This window comes from Aspergillus uvarum, assembly GCF_003184745.1.
Source record: "Aspergillus uvarum CBS 121591 unplaced genomic scaffold BO82scaffold_3, whole genome shotgun sequence".
Taxonomy (NCBI): domain Eukaryota; kingdom Fungi; phylum Ascomycota; class Eurotiomycetes; order Eurotiales; family Aspergillaceae; genus Aspergillus; species Aspergillus uvarum.
Window position 1 is genome coordinate 542,274 of NW_020291300.1, and position 21,688 is coordinate 563,961.

Below are 21,688 nucleotides of genomic sequence, written 5' to 3' on the forward strand. Positions count from 1 at the left end.
TCCATTGTACGTTGCTTGTGTGAACTTTACCCTCTGCAAGCCGATGTTTGTTGTATCCCGCACATATAGAAGGAAAAGATAGTCTACGTATTTCAATTCGGGATTATCCTTTCTTAGGATGTTTTCTCTCCGGCGCCAATTTGATTAGACTTCCTCAAATTCCAAGAAGCCATGACATTGAATACAAGGAACCAGTAGGAACCTATTTCTCACGGTAGAACATGCCAAGTACTTTTGTACACGCGATGTAGACCACTTTTGCCGTCTCCAGAAAGTCGTTAACATGCTCGTCCTGGCCAAGTGGGCCACAAGCAAGATGCAAATGCAAATGCCAGAAGTCAAAGAGAGTACAATAAACCCAACCATGCAATTAAACAAGTAGGCGATAACCACGCAAAACAAGGGGGTATTGAAATAGCAAAGTCCGTCCACTAACATTATAAGAAAGAAAACTCCGAAGAGCAAAGGAACCGTCGTCAATCAGGACCGACCGCACACTATCCGGCAAGAGGAGTCTTCAGGAAGGGACAGGTCAGTAATTCGTCCGCTGACGGCCGCTGTTCGTAATCGACTTGGAAGGTCTGGTCCAGGAAATCCACGGCCTCTGGGCTGGCATGCTCAGGGGCCGGTGGTCGGGCTTTATTGCTGCCAATGGCGAAAATGGCTTGCAACTGACTACAGTCGGGGAAGGGATGGGCCCCGATGAACATCTCCACCACCAGACAGCCCAGACTCCAGATGTCGGCCTTCTTCGTGTGCGCCGTCTGACGAACCACTTCCGGTGCCATCCAGTAGACACTACCCTGCAGTGAGGGGCGGTGCAGGTGACCTCCACCGGTGCCACTGGCACGAGCACCAAGAAGAGTCGACGCTTCCACCCGTTTCGAAATACCAAAATCAGAGATCTTGATGCCTCCCTTGTTATCTACAAGGATATTGGCACCCTTGATATCACGATGGATGATGTCACAGCTGTGGAGATAGGATAATCCCGCCAGGATCTGTCGAACAAAGTTCTTGATCAGAGGTTCCTGGAAGGTGTTGTACTGCTTTAACATGGTGGCAATAGATCCTCCTGGTACATATTCCAAGAAAATATTCAGATGCTGGTCGTCAGCAGCAGTACCCAAATACTGCACGATGTTTGGATGGTGCATTCCTTGCAAAAGTTCAATCTCATGCTTAAGCGCGGTGACCATGCTGTTCTTGCGCTTGTCAAACTCTGTACCCTTGGTCGCGGAGGGAATCTCGACTTGCTTGACGGCCATGAGCTCTCCAGTAATCGCGTGTAGTGCGAGGAACACGCTGCCAAAAGAGCCCTCTCCAATCAAAGAACCTTTCATCCAGTTCTTCGGGGCGAAGTTGTTTCCTGCCAAGAAGTCGTTGAGGCCATCATCCTCCTCTTCTCCATCTTCGGCCACGAGGATACTCAATCGTTCATTAAGCGAGCCGCCGTCAGTTGCAGCAACACTTGCGTTCTCATCGAGAAGACTCTGACGAGATGTTGTAGGATCATCAGAACCACTGTCGAACGAAACATATGATTTGCGGTTCGGCTCGATGGGCGACTCTTCCTGTAGTGGTTGTAAGGAGCTGGAGGCGATGGAATCTCTGTAAGACGTTGACGGGAGACTGAATTTGGACACGGAGAGAGGTCTCGATGCACGGGTCGGTGTTCCACCGGCGTTGAGCCAGGTATCTGCTATGCTTGGCATTGGCGGCGCGTCCCTCAGACTAGACGCATAGCTAGTATTGCTGACGACACTCAGGCGACTTGCTGCACGGCTCAAGCGCTGCGACCTCCGGACAGACATACGCATTGTCTTCTCAATATCCTCCCGGTGATGACTTGGGAAGTACGATGTGATCTCGTGGATAATCATCTCACTTGGAGGTCGAGCACCAAAGAATGATCGCAACTTGGCAGCAGAAGGAGAAGGGCGTTCCATGTTGACGGACCGCACTTCATGCTCACTCGGTGTTAAATTCTGTCGAGACGAGACCGGAGACATCGGCTGTCTGATATTAAGCCAAGACTCGCCGGTTAACTGCTGGATCTTGAGTTGGTTGCGCACATTAGAACTGCTCAAGGCGTTCATGTGAGCAACCTGACTTTCATCTACCGCTAACTGAGAAGCCCGACGAAGCTCATCCGTATCTGGTTCTCCAGCATGGATCTTGCGGAGAATAAGACGGCCACGCTCTGGCCTGTGACTGCTTTCGCAGATTTCCATGAGCTCATGGTCTGCAAGTCTTCTACAGTTGGAGGGATCGGGCTCTAGGCCATCCATCACATAGAAGCAATAATTGCGATACTGATGCTCCGGAAGCTGTAATTTCTTCAGAACGCACAGAATGATCTCATCTGCCGTTTTGCAATGTTTGATGTCAAGCACCTTGGTCTGACCACCCGTGTATATCACTCTGATGACGGGCGAGTTCGTCGGCAACTGTCCCATCGTCAACCCATCGAGGCTAGGATTCTGTCTCAGATGCGAGCCATTTCGGTTGCTGTGACCATTTTCGCTGGGAGTGCCTGGCTTTCGGCTGGTCATGGACCCGGCAGATGAGGGATGGCCGAAGTACCCTGGTCCCTGCTCCTTCCGCCCGGTTTCCATTGGACTACTTGCGACATACTGTTGAGCACGCAAAGGCGATCCGGGTCGCGACGATGACCGGCCGGCGGAGTAACTATGAGAGCTACTCTCCGCTGCTCGAGACATGCGGCGTGTACTCGTTGTTGGTCGCTGATTGGATTGGCGTGATGTCCCGGAAGAGGAAGCTGTGTAAGATACGGATTCCAGTGCAGCCAATTGATTCTGTAATCAGATCAGCACGGGAGGTGTCAGACAGCATAGCGTCAAACTTACCATCGTTCTTTGCTTGCGGTTGAGGACTGACTTGTTCCTCAGTTGCTTGATGGCGACGAAGATGCGGACGCGGTCACCGATTTTCTTGATGCCCATTTCTTGCAGAATTTTTTGATCACATTCAATTAGATTGTTACCGTTGACATTGTTCGCTGTGAACTGTTAGTCTGCACGAATCTGAACAATGCCATGAGAGGCGGGTTGCCGCAGGTATATGTACCCTTAAAGAGAGTTTCGTATTGACCACAATTTATGCTATGAAGCCAGGCAACAACCTGCTTCTCATCCCATGACCTGGTACCAATGAGCGTTTGCTAGACCATGAAACGGGCACGTTTGCATGAGCGACTCACCGTACAGCGTCAAGGCCGTCGGGTTGATCCGAAAACTCTGACTCCGTCGGGCTGGTAAACAACATGCCACCCTGGGAATCCCCATGACCACCAGTCTTCGGCAACGAGCCAGTGTAGTAGGACGTCGTGGGGGTTTGCGTGGATTGTAGGCCCAACGGGTTGTATGTGGCCTTTGCTAGCATGTTGGCGACTTTGCTCGAGCACAGGTGAATGATCACAATCGCCTCGATGTTGTTTTGTCGAGTCAGAGACTCGGATATAGGTCTGAGCCCACGATCGATAGAGAACCTGAGCGTAGAGGTCGGGTGTGGTTGCGAGGTACAGGCTGAATGATATCCCCCAAACGGCGACTGTAGGAGTTAAGATCTCGACTGAGACTTTGTGTGGGGTCTAATGCATGGTACGAATCTGCTGCCTGGTTGTGATGATGCATGTTAGCGGAGGTAGCGCAGAGGTGGGGATGGCGACAGAGGAGCGATGCAAGATGCGACAAGCGTTCGGGGACGAGGAGATAATAGAGAACCGATCTTACATTTCAATCGATCGAAGAGCACGGGGGATGTTTGGCAGCAGATTAACACTAGAGGTAGTGGCTTCGTGATCTGCCCGGCCTAGGCTCAGTTGGGCTCTCCGCTCCCTCACACCAGGTGAGATGTCCTGCAGGCTAAGATTCTCTTGCTCTTGACGGGAAATCACTGTTCAGTCGGAAGAAGGAAGAGAAGAAGAAGAAGAAGAATGGACCAACAAAGGACCAGTCCAAGCGTCGAGGCTAGACGTGGGGGTGGAAGATTAGCAGCAGTTATAGCCGCTGGATCGAAGGCTGAAACGGCTGGGGGAGGGTGGGAATAAGACGGAGAAAGGAATAGATGAAAAGGGGAGGGGAGGAGGCTTTGATAGGCGAGATTGGCAAGACAAGGCAAGTTTGACAACAAGACAGCCACCTCGCCTAGGTAGTTCTTTGTCTCTCTGTGTCTCTGGGTGTGTCTCCTTTGGTGTTGAGGGGGAGGAGAGGGGGGGGAGAGGGGGGGGGGGAAGTTTTCATAGATAGTTAACTTAGAGATTAGAGAGAGATAGACGGGAAGAGATGGTTTAATGGATCTGGGCTGGAAGGCGAGTACAGCGGGTTGTTTAGGCCGATCGGTCGGGGACGATGGGATGGGCACCTTCCGACATTCTACTACTGCGGGATCATTCTCAAACACGCCGCAGGCGGATGATTTGTCAAGAGGCCCAAACCTGAAACAATGAACTCTCGCAGTTCAAGTCATTATTTTCGTTTAACTTATTCAACTCTCCAACCCGCACCTTATCGCGCGCCCGCCCCATACCCGCCGCCTATTCTTAGGGGAGGTTCCATGGTCCTCGGCAGGGAACCACTTGGTACGCGTGGAAAGAAGGAGAAGCAAAAAAACATATAAAAACATAAAAAAAAAAAAAAAAAACCGAAGAAAGGGAGAGGAGAAGACCCATAAGAAATCAATCAACACCTCTGCCTTTCATTATTTCTCTTACTTGTAAGTTGAGAAAGCAGTTGTTGTTGGTTCCGCGGGGGTAACAATAGATTGAATATCGGCCCGGGCACCAACTAGTTAACCCACCCTTTGCTCAACCCGGAGATTTGCTTTTTGTACTGTACCTACTTATAACCACTTCACCAGTCCACTTGGCCATTGGCACGTCATTCTGTCTTACAGTCGAACAGGCTTATAATGCCCCTTCTGTCACTCAAGGGGGCAGTTCTTAAGGTTGATCCTACCACGTCCTGACTCGCCAAGCTTTAGCTATGGTGGGGATGTCTTCTTGCCCCCAGCCCCGGCGGCCCTGTTCAATTCGCCATGAGGAACTTGCAGGAACAGCAGATTCGTACTAACCCTGATGGTTATCGCCCAGTAAGTCAGTGACGAGAAAGGGGTATCCCAGGCACAATTAGACTATGTATAAAACAATCTACTGTAACCTAGTATGGAGTGTAGTAACTGGATTATCCACTATGAATCCAGCCTGTTTAATGGTAACGCATGTGTTTTTAAGGTTCACCCTACCCTCGTATATATATCTATATATAATATTAGGTCTTGACGTGTGGTCATTTCGGCCGCGATAACAAGGTAGTCTTTTTCCAGAAACCCCACACTGTCTGGCTTGAACATGCGAATAGGGGGACATCCTAGGACAGGCTCCTATATCGGGTTAATGGTGCACCCTGAGTAACGATGCAGGTGGGAGTTAGAACACTCTTAAAATCTCTTCCGAGTAATCAGACATGTCTGACATGTCTGCGCATCCTGTCAGCGTCAGAATATCAGAGCGAAGTGTTTCAAGTCTAGGCTTCGATTGAAATCATCATTTCCCCGGGAGTTGCGGGACAATTTATAGATCTATGGGCCTGTGATCGCATACATGTATGCGCTGTACTCCGTACCAACTCCAGTTCTTTTCCTTTTCCCCTCACTGGCCTTGCAGTGGGCAATTTCGAGTGCTGGTAGGAAAGCGGAAATCATTGATCTTCCCCCAGTAAGGTCCTCATTGAGTCCCCTCGCCAAATGACCCAAATGAGGAGACGCTTCGAGTGCACTGGTGGATTTGGTCACCCTAAGTGACCATCTCCGCACCAGTGGGGATGGCGGAGTCGCTTGATCGCAGAGGAAGGATGTACAGTACGCACGGGGACAGTGGTTAGCTGCGCGTCAGGTCTGCCAAACGGGACAATGCAGCTGCGACTGCGACCGTACTCGTGTAGGCCTGTCTATCTAAGAGACATGCAGCACTTGAAGCTGAGGCGGGGAAGGATTCCCCGAACAGGCGATGATGACCGTAACTACTCAGGATACGTAGAACCCAGTGCACAGGTACATATAGTACTTCGTACAGTACTCCGTACAGTAAAGTAGGGTTTTCGGTCGGGGTGTTGCTCCTACCACGTGACCGACCTTTTGCAAAACCCCCTCATGTCGACCCCACAGTTTTTCTTCCCCGCTCGCCTGTAATCCCATCAAAAAGGACATGGTCCAATTCCACGGCCATTCGCCATGGAGGACGAAAGAGCCAACCCAGGCAAAGTGAGGAAGAAGAGTGCCCCAGCTCATCGCAAGTCTCTGTCCTGTGAATATTGCAGCAGATCATTTGCGCGCCTGGAACACCTTCAGCGCCATCTCCGCACCCGTTGAGTAACCCCCTCTCGAACTCTCCTCAGGAGGCTTCTGCCCGTCTACAAATGAGATTCTGACTCTCTGATCCCATAGATACCAAGGAGAAGCCTTTCTCATGTGATATATGCTCCAAATCATTTGCTAGAAGGTATACTTGTCATCCCCGTGGCATCCAGATTCATGCGCGCTAATATGGGGGAAATTTCGATAGTGACCTGCTTGTACGACACGAGCGGCTAGTCCACCCTGCGGAAACTGCCGCCGGTCGAGATCACCGCACGCAGAACAACAACCAGGATGTTCCTCAGACGCCCTCTTCTATAATTCAGCCTGCTCATCATGAGTCTCGTATGCTAGAGCTTGCCGACGCTGTCCCACTGCACACGCAACCGATTCCACAGCCTCCGCCAGAAGTGCAAGTCCAAGCCCCTCCCATAGTGGAAACAACTCATTTCAATCCATCGTGGGGGTATGACCTGAACCTTCTCTCGCATGCTGCGAGTCATGTTGCTCTTGAGGGTGAACAGGAGAGTCTCGAGTCGTTACGGAAATCCTCGCAAAACGTGGCGCCTCCTCAGCCGCTCGCCCATATTCCGGAAAGAGCGATAACTGATAATTATGGCGTGGAACCCTCGATCTTGGACCTTGCTGATCTAGGTGATCCAGTTCAAGACTTTACCGTCTTCTTGGAGAGTGTGGGACTCTCATCAGACTGGGACTCCGGGGTATTCTCCTCTGTCGAAGAGCCGATGTTGCCGGCTACACTTCCCATGGAGACCAAGCCGTCTGTTCGCGAGATGGGGAGGCTCGGTCCGGAGCTTCACAGTGATCCACGAACAGCAGCAGACGACCCACCGTCGTTCTCGAACTTTGGGTCCCGATTACCATCCTTGCAACCAGAACCGCATGAAGTGGACGATCGCCTTGGTTTCGCGGATGAGGGACCTCGCGCCGCGTGGGATATAACCAATGCTGACCGTCAAATTTTTGTCTCTAAACTTGAGGCATTTGCTTTCGTCCTGCCCAAGAACTTTGTTCCACCCTCAAGGCACGCTTTGTCGCGCTTCTTTGCGGGCTACATCAACGGATTGAACGAACACCTCCCCTTTATTCATGTTCCCACCCTCTCTGTCGCAAAATGCTCCCCAGAGCTTACGCTTGCATTGGCAGCAGCGGGGTCTCATTATCGCTTCGAAAACAACCGAGGGATCGAGCTATTCCATGCGGCAAAAGCCATTTTACTTCAGCGTCTTCACAGAAGAGATAGCAAGCAAGTCGCCTGTCCGACATGGAACTATTTATCACCGGGATCGGGTTTCCATACCTCTCGTGACTCTTCCACCACATCTAACCATGCCAGTAGCCCGTTTCAGCAACACCATCAACCCCAATCTCATCATCACCATCACCATCACACCCCGTATCCAGCAGATCCCTCGGGTTACTCGGCAGAGGACTCAGATGCCCATATGGAAGTCATCCGAACCTTCCTTTTGCTCACTGTTTTCGCTTCTTGGGAAAGACATCCCGAATTACTGAGGGAAATACTCTCGCTTCAGAGCACCTTGGCAAGACTGGTCAGAGAGCATGGTCTGTCAGAGCCCCCTCCTAGCCCAGATCCTAATAACTGGGAAGAGTGGGTCCGGAGAGAAGGTAACCGACGCACGAAACTCATCGTGTATTGTTTCTTCAACCTACATTCTATTATGTACAACATCCCCCCTCTGATTTTGAATGCGGAGTTGAAATTGAACATGCCGTGCTCGCATGATGTCTGGAAAGCGACCAACGCGGCCCAGTGGCGGCGGGTGGCCCGCATACGACATGGGTCTGATGTCCCCTTCCAGGAGGCTTTTGCTAAATTGTTCCTCAAGTCGAATATGTCGGGCCCTACCGCACCCATATCTCCCCTCGGAAACTATATTCTCATCCACGCTCTCATTCAGCAGATATTCTTTGCACGCCAGCTCTGTCTCTCTGCACCAACTATGCAGGGTACCAGCTTGAGGGGCGAAGATCTGACTGTCCTAGATAATTCTTTGAGCGCCTGGAAGGCACTATGGAAACGCACACCCGAGTCCAGCATCGATCCACAGAACCCGGCAGGGCCAATCGCATTCACATCGACCGCTCTTCTGGGCCTCGCATATATTCGATTGCATGTGGACCTGGGACCCTGCCGGCGCCTCATGACGCAGGATCCAGGCCAGATAGCAAGGGCCCTCAGTGAATCGCCGCTCATAGCTCGGAGTCCTCGTCTAATCATGGCTCTGCTACATTCCGCTCACGCGCTTTCGATTCCGGTGCGTCTAGGCATCGACTTCGTCGCCAGAACCCACTCTTTCTTCTGGAGCATTCAACATTCCCTCTGTAGTTTGGAATGTGCCTTTCTTCTCAGCCGATGGCTGCTCTCAATACCAGTGACCCATGCTGAGCAAAGGCTCTCAGACCACGAGCGGAAGTTACTTCTCTGGATCAAGAGCATGATGGATGAAACCGACATGGCTGTCGATCCGCCGGGAGCACCGGATATGGATTTCATTGCCAATCCATTCAAAGCAAAACAGCTGAGTGTGGCTATCGTGCGTGTGTGGGCACGAACTTTTAAGGGAAACACCAGCTGGGCCATAGTAGATCTGGTTGGTTCAAGCCTAGATGCCTATGCTGATCTTCTTGAAACCACACCATGACCGCCCCACGCGGTGGAATTGCTATGTGACACTCCAGCGTCCCTTGACTTGGACTGGACATTTGCTTGTCACCAAGGCCCTCCAAACAATAGTGAAGGAGTCCGGGCTTCCGATTCCTAGATTGTCGTGTTGCTCCTTTGGCTATTCTACTGGGAACGATATATGTTGCTGTATACCCACGCTGCTCGAAAGTCTTCATATTCCCTTATTACCCCTGTATATAGATACGTTATGATTTGCTATGTCATTTGGAGCGGAGCGAACTCCTGCGCCCTTGTCACTTGCCGTGACATGGATCTCAACATGGATCTCAACATGGATCTCATTCTGCCGACTTTGGCAGGTGCTTTCCGGCACGGGAGGGAGTCTCCAGGCTCTGATAACACGAAAGAACAGAAATGTCATCGATGCTCTTCCCCGCATGTGATGGTTGCTGCAGGTCCTTCTGGAGAGTCCCTTATGCTATGTGACCCGTTTCCCAATTTGAGCAAGGCGCCAAAAGAAATATGAGTTATCTAATGATCCGGCGTCGAAATACCGCGAAGAATCACAGATTCTGTCCACTTGCTTGCTTCGATTTTTCGAGTAGAACGTAAGCTATATGCGGAGCTACTGCAAGGTCAAGATCTCCTTCCAACCCTGCCATGGTTTCTCGTAACACTGGATGGCACGAATCGCAGAGCAGACATGGACTTCTCCAACTCGGCGATCTCCATCTCATCGGAGGCCGCGGGGGTCGCGCGTGTCTGTTGCACATCCGCGTTCGCGCTCGAAAAGGAGCTAGAAGTCGGTCTGTTCCTCAGACGCCCTTCCTGGGGGGAGGCAGGAGCAGTCGATAGACGGCGCCGGTATGTCTTGGTTGGCCGCAACAACGAGGTCTGTTTATCGATTCCATCATTGACTATGTAGAAATTGTATGTCTGCACGTCCGTGTGAGGATTAGAAAAGGAAAGCCGTAGTACGCAAACGACAGGGCAAACGCTCAGACCTTAGGAAACATGTGCTTGTCGATAAGGTGCATTCTGCGTTTCTGAGGTGTCGAGCATTTGCGCTCGCAGTCCTCAATGAAGCACCCGTACTGGAGAAACCCGCCTCACAGCAATCAGGGTCAGCGATTAGGCCAGACACACGGTCAGGTTTGGGTTGCGGGAAGGGAAATCCTCCTACAGTCTTCTCGCCTCGTTCGCGTCGCGTCGCGACGATGGCGTCATGGTTCTCTTCAATGTGAAGGTTCAGAAAACGATCCGTGGGGAAATTCTTCCCACATTGGGAGCAGCGGTTGACATGTGACTGCCGGTAATGGACCTCGTAATCGTCGTAGGAGGCGAAGGCGATGGTCTCGCGGTGCGGTGGGAGGGAGCAGTGCATGACTTCAGCAACCGGAGCGGCTGTGTCTGGCAAGTGCACCTTGGAGCGTCCGAGAGAGGGCGCGGCGGAGGATGCTGGGGATGCTGGCCACGACGACCCCCCATCCTCCTCGGACGACAACAGATCGGCGGCGGCGTCGGCGGCGGGCGAGTCGGAGTCGCTGCGTGCGCGTTTGGTGGACATGCTGGCCGAGCTTTGCTGTCCTGCGTTTTGAGGAGATAAATGCAACAGTGATAGGTCAGTTGCGAGGTAATAGTTCACTCTGCAGCAATGGCGTGACACTTGGACTATCCATTGGTGGAGGAGGTCAATCTTTCTGCCTGTGCAGATGGGTTAGCGACTAGGTATTGTTGTTGGGAGTGGAGTCGGTACTTACATAACTATCTAAAGATGGAGCAGTGAGTCAGGGAGGAGCTGCCGGTCTTTTGACCATGTATCTCCAAGTCGAAAGTCATTAAGGTAGATGTAATTCCTAACATATAAGCTGAAGATGTTATCATATATAGTAATGGAAGTAGGAAGCAGCCCGGCCACGGCTGATTCTATTGGCTGGATATGCCTCACCGCCTGCGCATTCATTCTAGTATTGATTTTGTCTGCCTCGCAAAGAAAAGTTCCCCGTCATAAAGTTCTCATGGGATTTTCCCTTCCAGCGAGCGGCGGCCTTCAACCCCTCCGTTGTTCGTCCTGAATTGGATTTATCAACACCCTCCATTTGGAGCTCCTCTCAATTTTCTTTTCTTTTCACTTCTTCTTTCATGTGTGCTGCCAATCGGGGTTACTAATTCACAACCCACTCCTCTTCCCTGACGTTTTTGAAATTGCATACCGTCCCCGCTCACCGCGCTTGTTCTGTATATACTATCACTAACTGATGGATCGTTCACTGCCTTTGTCGCCCGCACACTCTCAACCAGCCATAGCCATCTGACGGCGAAGTCAACGGTGGAGGTGAAGCGGGCTCCGGTGATCTCATCTCCTGAGCATGGCGTCCGCGTTCCAGGATACGTGGCAGTCAGTCCCCTCGCCTTTCTCTCTTTCCCCCCCCCCTCCCCCTCCGCGTCGGACTAATCCCCATTGACGTTGCTAATACTTGCATCGCACAGAACTGCGCTCATTCTCGAAAAAGCGCTTTTCAAGAGCCTTGCCGAAAAAGAGCCCACGTTTGCCGAAATCTCCCATCACCTGTCGGAGTCAGTCTGAATTTCCTTCCCGCCGTCCTCCTGTTGCGCGCAAAACTGATCTGACCCGTTGTCTTGTCATCCTCGTCCGTCGCAGACTTCGCTCCGCTTGCCAAAATGCTATTCTTCAGGACCTCGACGCCGCCCGCTCCGTGGATGTCGAAGGACGCCTCTGGGATAGTCATCTCAAAATCAACACTCGATTTCGTAAATTGCTGTCTCGCGTGAGTCCTACGGTGCGCCCTGTCCGCTTCCGTCTCTAATCCCTGATGTGCGATGGCAGTTCCGCGAGGAAAACGGGAAGAAGAAGAAACCGGTAGAGAAACGGAAGCTCGAGAAGCACTACCTCGAATTCATCAAATCCAGTCAGCGATTTTATCGAGGCTACATCCAACAATTGTCCTCCCATGTCGGTGGGATTCCGGAGCTGGAAAAGGTTGCCCGGAAATTCAATTTCGACAGTGAGCAAATTGCCGGTCCCGTCAACTTTGGCGAACCCACCGTGTTCTGGAGTCTAAACCCTTCACAGATCTGTCGGCGGAGCCGCCCTTGCAACCTACGGAAGCCCTCAGAAAGCGGATCCTTCAATCATGCCATGCGACCTTGATCCGCCTAGGCGATCTTTCCCGCTATCGCGAGACCGAGTTGGTCACCAAGGAGCGCAATTGGGGCCCCGCGATTGGCTATTACGACCTGGCCACTCTGATCTACCCAGCCTCTGGCGCGTCGCATAACCAGCTAGCAGTCATTGCATTGGCTGATGGCAATCACCTTCGAGCTACGTATCATTTGTATAGGGCTCTAGCAGCCCAGGAGCCGCACCCGTCAGCTAAGGGTAACCTGGAGATTGAGTTTAGGAAAGTCATGAATGCATGGGCTAAGCGGGAGCTGATCCGTCCCGAAGATGCTGGGATTCCCGGCAAGGCATTGGCTCCTTGGTTTGTATATCTGCATGCGCAATGTTACAAGGGTAGCGATTTCCTCGAGCATGACGAGCTGGAGAGCGAAGTACTCAATCAACTCGCTGTTGACTTGAAGGAACGCTCACTCGAAGGCACTTTACAAAAATTTGTTTTGATAAACATCAGCGCAGAAGAATTCTCCAGGTTACGCTCGAATGGTAAGTCTCCTAATGACGTAAATGTCCAAGTGTCATGCACTGAACCAAGATTTAGAAGAGTCCGTGTCCAATGCGCGCGCTTTCTTTCAGCGGCTCAATGTGAAGACGTTCTTCACCCTGCTTCAGATTCTTCTTGCAGAAGTTGAGCGATTTGCGGTTGAAGACTCGAGCAACAAGGACGCGCAGACCGGTCCTGACAAGGTCACTGTGGTCGCTCGTCGGGTTCTCCCCGCACTCCGAAACTACAGCTCCTGGTTACTCACGGTCAGCCACTTGCTAGCAGCGCATAAACAAGAAAGGGATACACCTCTGGCGGTTCAAATCACGGAGTTTTGGAAGATATACGCCAACACATTGACTCTTCTGGCCTCAACTTTCGACGTAGTGCATCTTCCCGAAATCGACTATCTCTTGGAAGAAGATGAAGAGACTCTGGCCTTTGCGCCCCTGAGCAAAGACACAACTTCTCGCAGATACCTGGGTTCCAACGGTCAACAGAAGCCTCGAATGAATGACCCAGGTGTGGAACGTAATCACCCCAACATGGAAATGTTTTATCGAATCCGCGAGTTTGTGATCGATGGCTTGGATTTGGTAGTCAGCAATAAGATTCCCATCGCACTCGTTGATGACGAAGACAAGAAGACTTTCATCTACAAGGAAGAAGACCTCCCTTCGCAGTTTTTTGCGAGTCCCCCGGGGCACAGTCATACGCTGTCCTCCGCGAGAGTTGAACGGGAGGAAATACAACAAGCGAACCGTGATGTCAACCAGGCCCCAGATGCTCCGAGTGTTTACGGTGGATCGCAGTCGGCATCGATGTCTGCTAGTATGAACCGCATACTCGAAGGCGTGGAACGTTTGGTTGAGTCGGACACGTACGAGAACGCTCCGAGCGTGCCAGAAAGTCTGACTCTTCCGCAAAGTGCTAGCCGGCAGCGGCCATCAAGTCAGTACTTCGATCCGAGCACGGAAACAATCTTCCGCGAGGATTTTCTTCCTCGGCAGACTCCGGTTGCCCCTCCAGGACTTCCACCGCCCGTGGCCAGCGGCTCGGCCCCTCTTGCCCGTGTTTCGTCATCCCAGTCCTATACTGCACGACCTGCGCTTCCCAGCATCCCCAGCATCTGGAACACATCCCTATCTTCCAGCCTCGGTGGTGATGCTCCCTCTCCTCGGACGCCTCCCGGGCTCGGACATCAGTACCCAACTCATTCACTGTCGGGAAGCATCGGCAGCCCGTCAAGTCACTACCCATCTCACGAGTCACTTACGAACGAGCTATTGCTTCGCCAGAGTCTGATGAACCAAGTTCCAGCCGCTGGATACCTTCACCGCATCCCCGGCCCAGGCACGGTTCCCTCTTCCTGGATACCCTCCTCGAGTCCATCAACGCAGAGCCACCGGCTTTCCGGTCTTGCATGGGACCGAGCACTTCTAGACACGGGCGTCAGCGGGGGATCGATCGCTCTCCCCAACAACCAACCGTCGGCATCAGCACCAAACATGGGCTCCCCTAGCGGTTTAGTCAACTCATCGTGGGCCAATGATGCCTTCCTTGCCAGCACCTTGTCCTCCGGTGCAGGCTACTCTAGCTCTTCTGGCTTCAACAGCAGTGCCCGCCAATCTTCTCCACAGTACGGTGCTATTGGTCAGAATAGCACTCGCTATGGTCACGGCGGTTGATCTTGTCGACATGCTTCGTCTCGTAGATGAATCGCTATGACTTTTTCTGTCCAATTCTGCCGATTATGCGATTGAGAAAAGCGAATGACAGCGGGTTTCCAACAACGTCAGCGTTACTCTCTGTCTCTCTTCTCTGCTAGGATCCTCTCTCTATACCCTCTTGGTCGCACATATACGCAGACCTGAAATGGACAGAGAGACGAAGCAGGTGAACGATGGAACGAACAACCGGATTCTCAGTATGGACAATGGCGATTGAGCCTTGGAGGCAGACAGGACATTGGGCGACTCGCAATATATAGCCAGCTGCAATCATCCAAGTCGCGTCGTTGCTCAGCTACAGATTCAGCTCAAGCCAGGTTGTGGGAGTGGTCGAACCAACATGCACGGGCGTCCTTGATCGGTCTGCTTCCAATGTGTGTGTGAGAAAGTGAAGGAGGAAAAGAGCTGGAGGATGCAAGCATCAGGTCATTCGGGTTTCTCTGTATCGCGTTACCATTCCCATACACTAAGCTTAATTCCCCGAGCCCTCTGGGCCTGGATGGATACTAGTGCCGATGGCGGCAACCTTGAAGATGTATCGAGCTGGTTTCTAGTTTCAAATCGTACTCTCATACTCAATCACATACTCCAGTCACTTCGGACTCGGATCGCTGTTCTCGATTTACGCTGCTCTGTTCAAATGTGTCTATTCCCAGCCTTGGCTGCACAAGGCCAATTGATTTGAAGCGAGACTTTTACCACCTAATATGACACACACACATATCATGTTTTCACGGTCTTATGTTATCTATAGCTGAGGGATAGCATGTAGTCATCATCATAGTTCGTTGTTGAGAACGTTCATCCGCCCAATTCTGGTCCATCTATTGAACTTCCATCGGAGAGAGGCACCTTTCTCAAAACATTCCATTGAGGATTTGGAAAAGAAAAAAAGAAAAGTAGGAAAGAAATGGTCAAAGACGTTAAGTCATCGACAGAAAAATTGGGTATAGAAGGTTGAATCCTAAACTAGAAACGAAAAGATTTTTTGTTTAAACTCGGTGGTTGGCCCATAGACATATATGTTTCATGTCCTCAGTCCCGTGATGTCGGACGGGACCTTGAATTAGTATGACTGCGTGGTGAGAGATTCTAGTTGGAGGGGGTGTAGGTCTGCTTGGGGAAGGGGAAGCTAGACGTGAAGAATGGACGTTAGCCTATCACTCTGACCTTGTCGGCTAGGTCGAAAAACTTACGAAGGTCCGAGCTCCTGGATGCTCAGGGAAGCGAGCCACTGGCCGAGATCGATGCTCTCCTCAAGGGACTTGCCCTGCACAACACCGGCGCAGAAACCACCAGCAAAGGCATCACTATAGAAGAATCAGATACAAATTCACAGGGCAGAAGTCTCGGTTTACTCACCCAGCACCGTTGGTGTCGTTGATGCTGCTCTTGGGGATCTCGCGGACGGGGAACTGCTTGACCTCGACTTCACCGTTGGGCTTGACGGTGGCAGCGACGGTGGGATCGGTGCCCTGGGTCACGATGGCAACGCGGGGACGGCTGGTGTTCTTCTTGGGGAGCTGAGCCAGCTTCTTGGCGATCTCAACAACATCATCGGTGCCCCATTCGTGGCTCTCGGCGTAGGAACGAGCCTCGGTCTCGTTGCAGAAGGTGTAGTCGGTGTAGGGCAAGACGCTGTCGAGCTGCTCCTTGAAGAACTGGGGAATGAAAGGAGCCGAGAGGGAGAGCATGAAGACCTTGTTCTTGGCGGCAGCCTCCTCACCCAGAGCCTGGATGGCAGGAACGCTGACGGTCAAGTGGTAGCCACCGACATAGTAGAACTGGGCCTTCTCGACGAGAGACCAGACGTGGGGCTGCTTCAAGTGGTCAAGCTTGTACTCGTTGGCGGCAGCAAGGTGAGTGCACATGCTACGGTTGTGACCGGTGATGATGACACCGCACTTGCCGGTGGGCTGAACATCATCGATGCGGTACTCGGTGTGGACACCAGCCTTGGCGCAGGCCTCCTTCAGGATGTCGGCGTACTTATCCTTGCCAACGCAGCCAATGTACATGACGGAGTTCTCGGGGAGGATGTACTAAATCCGCCTGGCGGTTAGTAACTCGTCTCGGACTGCGGACGGAGAAGATGATGAGGCTCATACCTGAGCACCACGAGCAGTGTTCTGAGCGGCACCACCAGCAATGAGCTTGGCATCAAGACCGAGGAGCTCCTCATACAGGCCCATGTGCTTATCTTCGGCGAGAATAGCATCGTTGTCCTTCAGGCCATACTTCTCCAGGAGAGCGGCATCACTATGCGGAGGGGGGGGGGGTAAGAGTCAGCAAGGCTTGACGTTTGCAATGACCAAATGAATAGAAGAAATGCGTAGATAGAGGATAAGTGACATACCCAACTGCCTGGATATCTGTAAAGCTCATGAACTCGATGTTAGCCTAAGCCTGGGGACAAGCCCGAATAGTGGGGGAAACGGAGTAGATGGAGGGGAGGAAGATCTCACGCACCCAGGAGGGGGTTCTCGAGACACAACAAAGGGTAACCCTGAGGAGCAGCCATTGTGACAGAGGGAGGTGCAAGTATGGGATGACTTGGAAGGGAAAAAAGAGGTTTAGGGGGTGAGAGAGGGGGGAGAGAGAGGAGGAGAGGGCGTTCGGAGTACTTAAACTGACTTAAACTGACTGATGGGCGGAGGAGGGGCCGGCGGAGTCTGATTGGGCCGAGCAAGGGAGTTCCTCCGGCCTCCGACCTTCCCTTCAACTTGTCCGACGGAGAGCTTCGACTAAGTTAGCCGTGGACCTATACTGTACCTGTTTATTGCTTCCAGTTTATAACTAAGAACTGAGAATATCCTTCCACCTTCCCTTTCCCATCGCAAAACCAAAGTATTTTCAGTACTAATCACAACACCACAATGACCGACCCTATCCTCCAAATTCCCGAGGTCATCCAGACGGCTTCCATCAACCGAAACCCCTCGCCGGACCACGACGTCAACCCGCCGACCGCAGCCTCCGAAAAGCAGCCCGTAGCTGAAGATGCTCTCTCCGAAGCTGGCAGCATCCCCTCCGATATCGTTGACCCTCGCCATATGGTCAGACCGGCCACCCGGCGCCATAATTTCCCCCCACTGCCCGACCTGCGCTTCGAACAGAGCTATCTCGCCAGCTTGCGTGGCGCCGATACCTGGGGACGAGTTGCGTGGATCACCATCAGAGACCAGGTGAGTACCTCCGTCTCTCAATTCCCAGGAAGGAAGCAATTTTGCTGGTGGGATGTTCTCCAGTCAAAGCCAGGGCCAAGTTGAATCTCTCGCTCACCTTTCTTCCTTCTTCCTACAGGTCCTCCTTCCTCTGATGCAGGGTACGCTCTGGACGCTGGCCCTCTCCGGCTGGCGCTTCTGGAACCGCAATGCCTCCCTCAGCGGACAGACTCTGGGCAGCAGAATCCGTCGATGGTGGTACGAGGTCAACAACTGGAAGCTCCCTCCTCTGGGCTCGGCCAGAGATCCTCGGGTTGCCGCCAAGGTAGATGACGTGAGTGATTTCCCCCCCTCAGTCTGTCCCGTTACTGCACGAAACCCTTTACCGGAATTCTTGGGACCCTCTGACATTCTCGGAGTTTCTGCAGTTCTACACGGCCCAGTTCTCTAATGCCGTCTGAATGCTTTGGACACTTGTGACCGCGACCAAGTCGTTGAAAGACTGCGTTTTGTTCATCGAGGTGGGTCTTTTTTCTTGCATTTTGGGTGTTTAGCGTACGGCGTTTGAATTCTATCAGGAAGCGGTGGGATCATGAGCATACCCTTTTTTTTTCCCCCTTCTTTTGACATCGCCAACCGGTCGTTCCATCCGACAAGCCCTGGAGGTTTATGCCCGTGGTGTCTCGCTTCCCGAGGCTTACTGGCTTGTCTTGTTAGCTAGATTATGCAATCTGTAGTTGTGGGTTTATTCATGTATATATTGCATAAATGTCCCAGCTCCGTGTTCTTGGACGGCGACTCAATCCATACTGGCATGTAGAGAGTAGAGCAACGTAAAGAGAGCCCGTTCCGGACAAAGGACACTCACATACCAGATGTAAGCATTAACATAGATCTTCTTATTTATGAATAATGTATCTTTTTGCACACCCCACACCACTCAGAAATCGAGATTCACAATGCTACCTCCCCAGATTGACCCCTTCCATGGATCGAGAGAAAAACGCCTAACAGATAGATCCCGTGTTTTGACCCGTATAGATGACAGTTGACAGTTGACCAAAGGGAACGCTCTCGCAAATAATATTACCAGTGGTGAAGATAGAAAAAATGGTTTCTCTGCTAAAGATAGCCTCTTGATAGCTCTAGTATCACTTGGAGGCGCTGCTGCTTATTGGATAGCTTCGCCCGTGACTTTAACTGAAGCCTTAGGCTCAAGGGTATTGGTATGGGTACCAGTGCTGTTCTGCTTCAAGGGAGCAGCCGAACTGGTTGCGGTGATCGGCTTCGTGCCAGATGGTTCGGTCCCTTGGGACGGTGAATGGGCATGCGGTGGGCTGCCGGAAGATTGACTCAAGCCTTCGTGCTTGGTCGCGGAATGTTCCTCCGACGGTCGTTCAGCAGGGTCTGCCGAGCTGCTTGCCTCCTTGCCTTTGTCCTTGTTGTATCGGAGCTGCACCACCAGGCTGGGGGGCTCGCCGTTCGCAATTTCTTCATCGCCGCTCGCTTCCTCTTCGTCATCACCTTCAAAGTCGTTGTCCTCTTCCTCCTCGCCACCTTGCCATTCGTTACCGCTTGACTGCGCACCAGCTGAGCCCTCCTCCATCTCCTCATCCATATCGTAGTCGGTATACCCATTGGCCCGGTTCGCCCTCGATCTCGTGGGCCGGCCCTCGTCGCCGGTCGGAGCATCGTCGCGTTGCCCGGCGAGCAAGGACTCGCCGTACAGTCCGCCCGCGCGAGATCGTATTTGTCGGCCACTGGCTGTGTATCTGGGGCCCGCTGGCTCTACGGGAGTAGACACCCCCGAGGTATTTCGTGTTGAGCGTCGCGTCGAAGGAAGGCCGTCGGAGAAGATGTCTTCGTCGTCGGAGTAGGTGTATTTCAACTTCTTGCCACGAGTGCGGCCTTCGTAGAGGGAAAAGCCCGGCTCGGGGCGAGCGAATTGTGCTTTCCGAGCAATCCGGTAGTCGCGACGTTTGCGTTTCTGTTGCATGATGAGCGCAGGTCGTTGGCCCCCGGGGAGCGACCGAGACTTACCTCCTCTGATCCTTCAAACCGAGGGATGGAGTTGCGGATCTTCTCGCTCAGCTTCTTGGAGTGGATATTCTTCTCCTCGTCGAGCTTGTCCGCGATGACCTTCAGCTCCGGGATGCTCCCCGCCACACTCCACCAGGTATTGGTTTTTAAGGCCGGGTTGCTCTCGCGGTATAGTCGGAAGTGGGTATCATCCAGGCCTTCAATAAGCCAGTATCGACGCTTGAGGCCGTCGCGACCCCACGGCTGGACGGAGAGCGGTTGGTTGAGGTCGTCCTCGTGGCGTGCTTGCTTGTAGGATTCTTTGATCTTGGCTTGGACGGCGTCGGAGGAGGAAAGGGACCAGAGGATCAACGATTTGAGTAGTAGCAACTAATGTGTGTCAGCAAGGTTCTGCTGAGCAATGCGACCGCGCGACATACGCGTTCTTCCGGCTTCATGGTTGTGAAGTTGTTGCCCCCGTGAAGAGGGTTCTTGCCTTGCCAAGCCCTAGGCCATTGGGGGGCATGCGTCTGGATCGCCTCCTCCAAGGGACGCGTGTAGTGATTCCGACTGCGCATTGGTCACAGGATGTTAGTTTTCTGTCTGCACCTGGAGATTCAAATTGTAGGTGGTCAATCCGCCCTGTCGGACACCTCCATGGAGCGGGTCTGGGTTGCGGGCGGCGGTCATACTCCACATCTTTCTTCCTATTTAACACCAATCCTAGCAATGCACAAAGCAGTCGTTCAATGTGATCGCCGGGGGTGCTCTCGGCGACACCTCTCTCAATATCCTGTGGTCCAAAGTGTGGTGTCGATCGCGGGAACACATCATGGAAACGCGCGCGGAACATCACAATGAACTAGGGATTGCGACAAGTCAGCACACTGAACCCCGAAGACGTGGACAACGCGTTAAAAATGCTTCGGGGAGCTCCAAGCAGGCCAGCATTTCAGTGAGTCACATACTGCAATATCGGAGTTGTCTGCTAGCACATATTCATGGGGGGGTGAGGGCTCCCGTTTCGGCGGCGGAGATTCGGACTCCTTCTTGAAGTACTTGGTAATTCCCACGGGCTCATCCACGGCCATGGACCCCGTCTCTTCATCCGAAGGGGGCGCTGAGGAGAGCGACGAGAGTTCTGAATCAGAAAGGGACAGGTTCGACATGGTTGTGTGGCTGCCCGATGCTTGTGAGGAGGGGAGATGTTTGATACAAGGTCGAGCGGGCAGGTCCGCGGCGCGGAGAAGTTCTACTTTGCACTACGATTGAAGCGCGGCTTTTACGCGCCTGGCGTTTCTGGCATCATCAAGACAACAGCCCTTATCCAGGGATGATCAGCACCCAATCAGCACCAACCCTTCGGCGATAGTCTGGGTTTGGCTTGCATCAATGGCACACAGAACTGTATGATCTCTTCAATAGGTTCCTGGCAGCACGCGCATTATACGGAGGAGATGTTGAGACAGAGAGATATCAAATTAAAGTAGCGAAATCATCGAACCAAGAGCACCGTCTACTTGTACTGTATGCCTGGGTCAACCGGATGGCAAAATCAGAGATCAGTGTACAGGGTCGTCTCCAACATGGCCATAGTCACAGAGGTGAGGAAGATCGAGGTCGACCAGCACTGTGCTATGGGAGATGACTGTCGACCGGACAGAGGCATACTCCCATGTTCGGTCACCTAACAGGTATGGATGTCTGCCTGGGCAGTGCGATGTACCTGGCAGGATGCACTTTCATGAATGGATATAGGTTCGCATGGACGCGTCAGGCGAGCCTAAACGGACTTGCCCCGCTCGCGGTATACCATGTTGCCATGCGGCTTCCGATCTGTCGTTGACAGCATGGATTTAGACGCACGGGGCGTCTTGAACACCGAGGCACAGACCAAACGCGTGCTAATCATGAATGCAGAACTCGGCCCATCTGAGTTGCAACGACATGGAAGGTCTCAGCTTCTTGTTGCGACCGATGTAGGTTTTCATCGGCCCATCCCGTATATACCTAGAAGCTGGAAGGCTTCGGGACAAAATTGTACTA

The 21,688-nt window shown here is 52.5% G+C and overlaps 7 protein-coding genes across 7 annotated transcripts; 3 read left to right on the forward strand and 4 right to left on the reverse strand.

Annotated features, from left to right (window-relative positions):
• Nucleotides 1–9: 9 nt before the first annotated feature.
• BO82DRAFT_88824 (STE11 family mitogen-activated protein kinase kinase kinase) lies at nucleotides 10–3,601 on the reverse strand. Its single transcript, XM_025641629.1, has 4 exons — nucleotides 3,224–3,601; nucleotides 3,091–3,164; nucleotides 2,871–3,022; nucleotides 10–2,819 (listed from the first exon to the last, which is right to left on the reverse strand). The coding sequence occupies exons 1-4, from the start codon at nucleotides 3,403–3,405 to the stop codon at nucleotides 498–500; spliced, it is 2,730 nt and encodes a 909-aa protein (XP_025496752.1). The 5' UTR covers nucleotides 3,406–3,601; the 3' UTR covers nucleotides 10–497.
• A 2,651-nt stretch (nucleotides 3,602–6,252) lies between these two features.
• Nucleotides 6,253–9,062, forward strand: BO82DRAFT_397718 (fungal specific transcription factor domain-containing protein; the record flags this gene model as incomplete). Its single annotated transcript, XM_025638966.1, has 3 exons — nucleotides 6,253–6,325; nucleotides 6,466–6,520; nucleotides 6,584–9,062. The coding sequence occupies 3 exons, from the start codon at nucleotides 6,253–6,255 to the stop codon at nucleotides 9,060–9,062; spliced, it is 2,607 nt and encodes an 868-aa protein (XP_025496753.1).
• A 207-nt stretch (nucleotides 9,063–9,269) lies between these two features.
• Nucleotides 9,270–10,884, reverse strand: BO82DRAFT_350256 (uncharacterized protein). Its single transcript, XM_025634097.1, has 4 exons — nucleotides 10,807–10,884; nucleotides 10,230–10,750; nucleotides 10,051–10,140; nucleotides 9,270–9,982 (listed from the first exon to the last, which is right to left on the reverse strand). Exons 2-4 carry the CDS (start codon nucleotides 10,611–10,613, stop codon nucleotides 9,683–9,685), a joined length of 774 nt encoding a protein of 257 aa, XP_025496754.1. The 5' UTR covers nucleotides 10,614–10,750; nucleotides 10,807–10,884; the 3' UTR covers nucleotides 9,270–9,682.
• A 531-nt stretch (nucleotides 10,885–11,415) lies between these two features.
• BO82DRAFT_380184 (uncharacterized protein) lies at nucleotides 11,416–14,417 on the forward strand (the record flags this gene model as incomplete). The annotated part of the gene is made up of 6 exons (XM_025637741.1): nucleotides 11,416–11,444; nucleotides 11,537–11,623; nucleotides 11,709–11,835; nucleotides 11,895–12,072; nucleotides 12,141–12,731; nucleotides 12,787–14,417. The coding sequence occupies 6 exons, from the start codon at nucleotides 11,416–11,418 to the stop codon at nucleotides 14,415–14,417; spliced, it is 2,643 nt and encodes an 880-aa protein (XP_025496755.1).
• Nucleotides 14,418–15,149: 732 nt separating this feature from the next.
• Nucleotides 15,150–17,045, reverse strand: BO82DRAFT_350258 (adenosine kinase). Its single transcript, XM_025634098.1, has 6 exons — nucleotides 16,929–17,045; nucleotides 16,816–16,831; nucleotides 16,568–16,718; nucleotides 15,822–16,501; nucleotides 15,656–15,769; nucleotides 15,150–15,591 (listed from the first exon to the last, which is right to left on the reverse strand). The coding sequence occupies exons 1-6, from the start codon at nucleotides 16,978–16,980 to the stop codon at nucleotides 15,552–15,554; spliced, it is 1,053 nt and encodes a 350-aa protein (XP_025496756.1). The 5' UTR covers nucleotides 16,981–17,045; the 3' UTR covers nucleotides 15,150–15,551.
• A 174-nt stretch (nucleotides 17,046–17,219) lies between these two features.
• On the forward strand, nucleotides 17,220–18,084 carry BO82DRAFT_325792 (DUF1770 domain-containing protein; the record flags this gene model as incomplete). Its single annotated transcript, XM_025632888.1, has 3 exons — nucleotides 17,220–17,644; nucleotides 17,763–17,957; nucleotides 18,043–18,084. Exons 1-3 carry the CDS (start codon nucleotides 17,336–17,338, stop codon nucleotides 18,082–18,084), a joined length of 546 nt encoding a protein of 181 aa, XP_025496757.1. The 5' UTR covers nucleotides 17,220–17,335.
• Nucleotides 18,085–18,443: 359 nt separating this feature from the next.
• Nucleotides 18,444–20,956, reverse strand: BO82DRAFT_88944 (uncharacterized protein). Its single transcript, XM_025641630.1, has 6 exons — nucleotides 20,611–20,956; nucleotides 20,335–20,504; nucleotides 20,083–20,212; nucleotides 19,664–20,032; nucleotides 19,055–19,610; nucleotides 18,444–18,989 (listed from the first exon to the last, which is right to left on the reverse strand). Exons 1-6 carry the CDS (start codon nucleotides 20,809–20,811, stop codon nucleotides 18,838–18,840), a joined length of 1,578 nt encoding a protein of 525 aa, XP_025496758.1. The 5' UTR covers nucleotides 20,812–20,956; the 3' UTR covers nucleotides 18,444–18,837.
• Between the last annotated feature and the right edge of the window lie 732 nt (nucleotides 20,957–21,688).

Bases quoted from the DNA above. Each gene is read 5' to 3' on its own strand.
- BO82DRAFT_88824 (XM_025641629.1), bottom strand. From the start codon at position 3,405: ATGCTAGCAAAGGCCACATACAACCCGTTGGGCCTACAATCCACGCAA. The intron at 3,165-3,223 runs GTGAGTCGCTCA...CATTGGTACCAG, and splicing joins GACGGCCTTGACGCTGTACG to GTCATGGGATGAGAAGCAGG. The intron at 2,820-2,870 runs GTAAGTTTGACG...ATCTGATTACAG, and splicing joins ACCGCAAGCAAAGAACGATG to AATCAATTGGCTGCACTGGA.
- BO82DRAFT_350256 (XM_025634097.1), bottom strand. From the start codon at position 10,613: ATGTCCACCAAACGCGCACGCAGCGACTCCGACTCGCCCGCCGCCGAC. The intron at 10,141-10,229 runs GTAGGAGGATTT...GGGTTTCTCCAG, and splicing joins GCGAACGAGGCGAGAAGACT to TACGGGTGCTTCATTGAGGA. The intron at 9,983-10,050 runs GTCTGAGCGTTT...ACGGACGTGCAG, and splicing joins ACAAGCACATGTTTCCTAAG to ACATACAATTTCTACATAGT.
- BO82DRAFT_350258 (XM_025634098.1), bottom strand. From the start codon at position 16,980: ATGGCTGCTCCTCAGGGTTACCCTTTGTTGTGTCTCGAGAACCCCCTC. The intron at 16,502-16,567 runs GTATGAGCCTCA...AGGCGGATTTAG, and splicing joins ACACTGCTCGTGGTGCTCAG to TACATCCTCCCCGAGAACTC. The intron at 15,770-15,821 runs GTGAGTAAACCG...ATTCTTCTATAG, and splicing joins AACGACACCAACGGTGCTGG to TGATGCCTTTGCTGGTGGTT.
- BO82DRAFT_88944 (XM_025641630.1), bottom strand. From the start codon at position 20,811: ATGTCGAACCTGTCCCTTTCTGATTCAGAACTCTCGTCGCTCTCCTCA. The intron at 20,505-20,610 runs GTATGTGACTCA...CGCAATCCCTAG, and splicing joins CAGACAACTCCGATATTGCA to TTCATTGTGATGTTCCGCGC. The intron at 20,033-20,082 runs GTATGTCGCGCG...GACACACATTAG, and splicing joins CCATGAAGCCGGAAGAACGC to TTGCTACTACTCAAATCGTT.